The 6,894-nt window shown below is 39.9% G+C and overlaps 1 protein-coding gene across 1 annotated transcript; it reads left to right on the forward strand.

Moving 5' to 3' along the window:
• Positions 1–5,580: 5,580 nt before the first annotated feature.
• LOC121549351 (4-galactosyl-N-acetylglucosaminide 3-alpha-L-fucosyltransferase 9-like) lies at positions 5,581–6,651 on the forward strand. Its single transcript, XM_041861206.2, has one exon. The coding sequence runs from the start codon at positions 5,581–5,583 to the stop codon at positions 6,649–6,651; it is 1,071 nt and encodes a 356-aa protein (XP_041717140.2).
• Positions 6,652–6,894: the final 243 nt, after the last annotated feature.

The raw sequence follows: 6,894 nt of genomic DNA on the forward strand, positions 1-6,894 counted from the left end.
AGGCTCTCCTCCATCTTGTCTTGCATTGTGAAACCATATGCTCTCCGTCCAGTAACGGAATGAGATTGCATGGAGATCACGTACGTCATAATGAAATACGTCACGATGTGTACAGGCATCAGCTAAAAGTATCACTGTATATAATGGGCTTGTTCGACATTGCAGCCGACAGTGCAGGCGACTGCCGACTGACTGATCTACAAAGAACCTTGCATCATAAATAACTACTCATTATTATTTGTAGATCATTTTGTAGATCAATTTACCCATGATACATTACGGTTTGATCCTCTCGAACACGGCCATTGAGATGAGCGAAATGCAAGACTTCGCTCTCACACAGTCACACACAGTATCTGCATATGTGCATGGATACGCTTCACGCTGTTACAGCGTGGTAGCCAGGGGACCAAAACAGTGGAGAAGTGTAGCCTCAGGCTTCAGCACTCTTAGTTGTTGTGGAAATTGACCCACTATGCTGTTTACGTTCTGCATCTACGGCATATCACTGAGTCTACCTTTAAAAGTTATTTAATCTCTTTGCAGGCACCAATGGAGTCCATTTTGAAGAGGAAAATGAAAAGAATCCTAGTGAAAATGAAATAGCTCTGTCTGAGGATGGAGCAGGCTGACACTGGACACAGCAGGGCTCACAGGTTAATCAGGGAGAGCAGAAAGGAGAGAGAGAGGGGGCAGAGAGAGGGGGGGCAGAGAGAGGGGGGGAGAGAGAGAGAGAGAGGCTACAAGGACAGAGGCATTTTCCTGCAGCTGCTATATAGAGCACTGCATTCCCATTCCACTGAAATCTTCTCAAATGAGAAAGCCATGCTTATCTCTAAGGGGGATTTTGCAGAAATGAAAAACTATCCTTTGGTCCATATCCGTAACCATTACCTAAAATAAGACCACAATGCAAAAAGTGAAATCTCAATATCTTATATTGAGCGATAATTCACTTAAAATTAGTGGGGGTTTTTGTTTTTTGTTACCAAGCTGAATTATTTGATGTCATTGGCAGATAAATGTATTTTTTTTCACCTAAAAAATGCTTAATACAAGTCACTTATCTTATTTCAAGATATGTTTCAAGATATTTTACCTTATATATTGAAATAAGAATTACATTTATTAAGCCTTTTTTAAGTTAAAATAAGCAAAATAATTTGCCAATGATGTTAGATAATTTAGCTTGGTAAGAAAAAACAAGGAAAGAACACACATTTTAAGTGAATTATCACTCAATATAACATATTTAGACTTGCTTAGATTTCACTTTTTGCAGTGCATAATTGGTTCCCATGGGTAAAAACAGCTTATAAGAATGTATGTATGTGAGTCTAGACATCACTGTACTTGCTAGTCCAGACAACTGAGACTTATTTTAGTGGCTTCCTTTTCAGATCTGCCATGACAGTGCTGTGATAGTGGTGTGATTGGGTTCATGCTACCATACGCCATCTGCAGACGTCAATGAAAACACATTATTTGTCTTTTACTGCCATCCGGAGTCTGTACTTGGAAAGTACACATTCATCCTTGGAAACTACACATTTTCCAAACTCGGGCAGGACCGAGTTTGGGAAACCCTGGGTCACAGAACTCTACCTGTTGTCAGCTGATTTCATCCTTCTGCCGTTGGAAATGTGAGACAAAATATCCACAGGAAAGTATTATTAAACTGACTTCAAAACAAGTCAGTTTTGACTTGGCTATCACGATTTGTTTGTTCATCACCAAGGCGTGAGCACAAGACACCATGCATATATACTACCCCAAAGTCTTGCATGCGTTTACATGTTTTTGCGCATGTGCCAGGTGATAATCTCTGTTTAATAATACTTCCCTGTGGATATTTCTTCACAAATTCCTACCTACAAAAGGACCAACTGCAAAGTGACAGGTTGATTACTATCTATTAGTTGCCCAATTCATTTTCAACAGCTAGCTTGTCCCAGATTGTGTGTCTATCAAACTGGGAACATCCCACTGGGCACACACTGGTTGAAACAATGTTGTTTTCACATCATTTCAATTAAATTACATTGAACCAACATGGAATAGACGTTGAATTGATGTCTGTGCCCAGTGGGATGTGTTACACAGCAGAAGCCCTGCTAAACAAAAGAAAAAGGATTCTGGCAACTTACCCCATGGATACAGAGGCTCACAAGAAGAGGGGACCTGGTTGCTGTTTGGAACAGGCTGTGAAGCTGTAGCTTTTCTGTATTCTGAATACAGAATATTCTCCAACATGAGTTTGAGTTTATTCAAGTCTTGCAGGCATTTGCAGTTTCTCCTGGAGGAACCAGACACCCAAGTTAAAAGTATGCAATGACACACAGGCTTAAATAAATCAACAAGTTTGAATTCACTTCAGTTGAAACATATGAATAGAGCCCCCACAGTAGAGGTGTCATAATACCCATAAAACCTAGCGGTCAAACAGGGAAATGGTTCCAATCATTTTTCCACCATCCAGTTTTCCATAGGGGATTTTAGAAAAACTTAAAATAAGGGCTGTGTTTCGTGTAGGTTTACCCTTCATAACCATGTAAATCTCTCGTGGGCAAGGTGACTTATCAATATATTCGGCTCTATTTATGCTCAGATTCGATGATATTTAGCATCAAAGTAGACATCATGCAAGACTACAAATCTCTGCAAGCTCCTGCAACTCATCTCTAGCAGGCACCTTTGCTAACAGGTACATTTAAAGAAATGTAGCCAATTCATTCATTACTACATTTAGCTAACATTAGATAGTTAATCCAGAGAAAGTTACTTTTGCCTCCATTTGGCAGTCTCGTCCAGATCATGATGGCATTTGTAGTTCTTTATGATAGCCACATTAGCAGCTAATTAGCATTTCATTAGTTGGGAGTAAATACAGGCAAATATATTGATAAAAGTCACCTTGTCCGAGAGAGATTTACACGTCAAAATGTCACGCCAGGGAAAGCCTACACGAAACACAGCCCTTATTTTAACTGTTTCTAAAATCCTCTAAGGGAAAAGAACGATTGGAACAGTTTCCCTTCTTCTTCAATGAGGTTTAACGGCGGTTGGCATCCAATTTGATGCAATACCGCCACCTACTAGACTGGAGTACAACTCCCTTACATTTTGCTTGAAAAATAAAATAAAGAAATACCCTACCATCTAACACTACACTCACAAATTCAAAAATATTAATAATTAACACCACACTACTCCACTTTTTAAATATATTCATTCCTACCTCATGCCCTCAACCTGAAATGATGGGACATCACCACTTAACACTCCCTGTAACTCTTCTGATGTCAAGTCTCGCACACCCAAATACCACTCTGCAGCTGCCACCACAACCTCCATTTTCTTTGACTTACGTTCCATCCCTGCAGTACAATTAATAACCATTGCTATAAATGCTAAAAATCCAATCTTACTGAAACATATATCACTTGTTGGCCTATCCCTCTGTACTGGTACAAACCTACTGCTATCACCACTCCTCACCCTTGACCCATCTTCCTCTACTTTCTTCACTGCACTACTCTTACCCTGCAAACCTCAACCTGCCTCTCTCACACATTTCTGATCCCCAGCCCCATGGGCACCCCTACAATTAGCACATAACACTACTTTGTCTCATGCCCTTCTACACACCTTGGAACCTCCCTTGTACACACTGCAACCACATGCCCATAAGTTTGACACCTGTAACATCGTAATGTATTCGGCACATAAGCTCGTACAGGATAACTTGTATATCCTAACTTCACTTTGTCAGGCAAAGACTCAACTTCAAAACTCAAAATAACAGACATGACACTTCTGTTTCCCCACTCTCGCCACCCTGTTTGCGTCGCACCAAACGACGAGCATCACAAACACCAGGAATCTTCCCCTTCAGTTGGTCAACTTTTACATTTACTGCTACCCCAGTAATCACTCCTTTCAATGGCGCCCTTTTCTTGAGAGCGAAACAATTCACAATTCTTTCCCCCATTTGTTTAACTCTGAGCGCCTTCTCCCTCTGACCAACGGAAACACAAACAATTATCACTAGACCACTTCTGGTTACCCTCACCGATTCCACTATACCCAAAACCATTTCCCTGTTTGACCGCTAGGTTTAATGGGTATTATGATTCATACTGTGGTACTCTATTGGTGATCTTATTTATGCCTGTGAAGTCATGTTGGTCATTTCCCTCAATTTCTCCACACACAAACTGACTAATTGTTAGTTTTCGGCCTAGGCTACTCTTGTTAACCTATGACTATGCTATCAGTAATCGCTTGAAACATTAGGCCAATGCTTTAGTTAATGTAACTGAACAAACGCCAGGGTCTGGTAATCATATAGTCATTTAGAGATGTTTGTCTTTTTATTCTATTAAATGGGATAATTGCCAACTTTCTATCTGCTCACCACCACTGTGGTTTATATAGGGCCTACATGAGCCATGCCAGTCAACAGGTTGTTTTTCCTGACCTGGAGGAACCAGATAGATACCCAAATTAAAAGCGAATTCACTTCAGTTGATAAATGTATTAATGTAAATAAATTAAGAAGGCTAATAATAGGCCTGTGCTGGACATTCGATCCCTTTTCTCCCCACACAAAAGGCCTAGGCTTAATTTTCTGCACACAATTGTCGATTACTCATGATGTTGACCTATAACTATGTGATTTCTAATCCCTTAAAACATTATTATGATCAGACGCCAGAGTCCGGTAGCCTAATCATGTCATTTATTTAGAAATGTTTGTCTGTTTCGACAACCTGGCCCTGCTCTGCTCACCTCCGCTGCGATATGACTCTTGGGCGTGGCTCAAATTCAAGGCTCACAGGTTTCGCGTCTCTGGTTATTTGCTTTCTCAAGTTTCGAGGGTAGGTAGCACCTATTTTCATTATTATTAGAAACGACCATGTTTATGCTAATTGCCTTTATATTGTTTAATGTGTTAATTGTTGGTCATTTATGTTAATTGAGCAATCGCATTGTAGCCTATTAGCACTGTTCATTGACATTTTGAAAGTATACCTGTTTTAGGTTTGTGCCAGGTAAGGGCAGGTCCTATGATGTTAATATTGCTATTGGCCATGTTTAGGCTATTTTCTAAAGTAAAACTAAACGTCTGCATGTAGGTGGAATTGCCTTTTAAAACGTAGGCTACAAGCAGCAGTAGTATAATGAATAAGCAGCCTATTGATTAGATTATCCTCTGAGTTTCTCTAGCTATCCCATGTTCCCATTTGTTAGTCATGTATGAAATGAGTTGTTATAGGTCATTATTCATCAACCTCTAGGCTACTTATTTCATAATCTTAGCCTATGCATTGATTGTGATCTTGCATAAGTAAGCTAAAATATGTAGACCTGTTTCTATGTTGGACATCTGTGACTAGATAGTGTCAGGTTTTTGTGATATAAAAGGCTATAAGATACACAACCCATATCACCTGAGAAAATATATGCACTGAACCAAACCAGTACATTACTGCATTGTTTGTTTCATTATTGAACCAGTGTCATCAACATTGTTTTGAATCAAACTAATGACATTTTAAATTTTTTTACAGGACAAAAATGGCGATGGCAACTTTTAACCGCTTAATGCGCCGACTTGTGACTGCAATCATTGCAATAGGCTGTTTTGTGACTGTTTTCCTCATGTATTTTAAATGGCCAAGTAATTGGCTTGCATCATCAACACTACCAATTCAGAAGGAAGAACATCTGGAAGCAAATGAGGTTAATAATAAGACCATTGTTCTATTATGGCTGTGGCCTTTTGGCCAGTCCTATGATCTGGACACATGCAGCCCCCTGTTCAATATTGAAGGCTGTTTTTTAACAGCTGACCGAGACCTATACAATAAGTCAAGTGGGGTCATCCTTCACCATAGAGACATAAAAAGTGATTTATCAAATCTACCACCATTGCAGCGCCCACCTTTCCAAAAGTGGGTGTGGATGAATCTAGAGTCCCCGTCATACACGTATAAAAACCCAGGTCTTGGAAATATTTTCAATTTGACTTTGAATTATAGGCAAGATGCAGATATTGAAGTGCCGTATGGGTCAGTTGTATTCAGCCAAGAGGAGGGGGAAGCTTTCGTATTGCCAAATAAAACTAAATTGGTCTGCTGGATTGTGAGCAACTGGAACCTTGACCATGCCAGAGCGTGGTACTACAATGAATTGCATAAACACATAGAGATACACACCTATGGAAAAGCCTTTGGAGAACACATCAATGATCAAGACTTACTGGACACAATATCCAGTTGTAAATTCTATCTTTCGTTTGAGAACTCAATTCACAAAGATTACATCACTGAAAAGCTGTACAACCCACTAGCTGCTGGATCTTTGCCAATTGCTCTTGGGCCACCTAGGCAGAACTATGAGAACTTTGTGCCTGGAGATGCCTTTATACATGTGGATGATTTCCTCTCTCCCAAAGAGCTGGCTAACCATCTCACACTGTTACATACAAATGAAGAAATGTATCTGCGGTATTTTGACTGGCGCAGACATTTCAATGTCAAGAGGTCCCATTTCTGGGCTGAACACACATGTCATGCCTGCGATTACATTAAAAGACACAAGGAATATAAAGTTTGTAATAACCTTGACACTTGGTTTTGGGGTTGACAGCTCATTTGCTTCTGCAATGTTGGGGTTCAATGTTATGGTATCTCATAAAACATATCCGAAAGCTGAAGAACATAAGCACATCCAGATTCTTTCCGCAGTTGCTGGAGTTTACATTTACATTCGAGTCATTTAGCAGACGCTCTTATCCAGAGCGACTTACAGTTAGTGAGTGCATACATTTTATTTTTTATTTATTTCATACTGGCCCCCCGTGGGAATCGAACCCACAACCCTGGCGTT

The sequence above is a fragment of the Coregonus clupeaformis genome, chromosome 33 (assembly GCF_020615455.1).
Source record: "Coregonus clupeaformis isolate EN_2021a chromosome 33, ASM2061545v1, whole genome shotgun sequence".
Classification (NCBI taxonomy): Eukaryota; Metazoa; Chordata; class Actinopteri; order Salmoniformes; family Salmonidae; genus Coregonus; species Coregonus clupeaformis.

Coding starts and splice junctions, on each gene's coding strand:
- LOC121549351 (XM_041861206.2), top strand. CDS start 5,581: ATGGCGATGGCAACTTTTAACCGCTTAATGCGCCGACTTGTGACTGCA.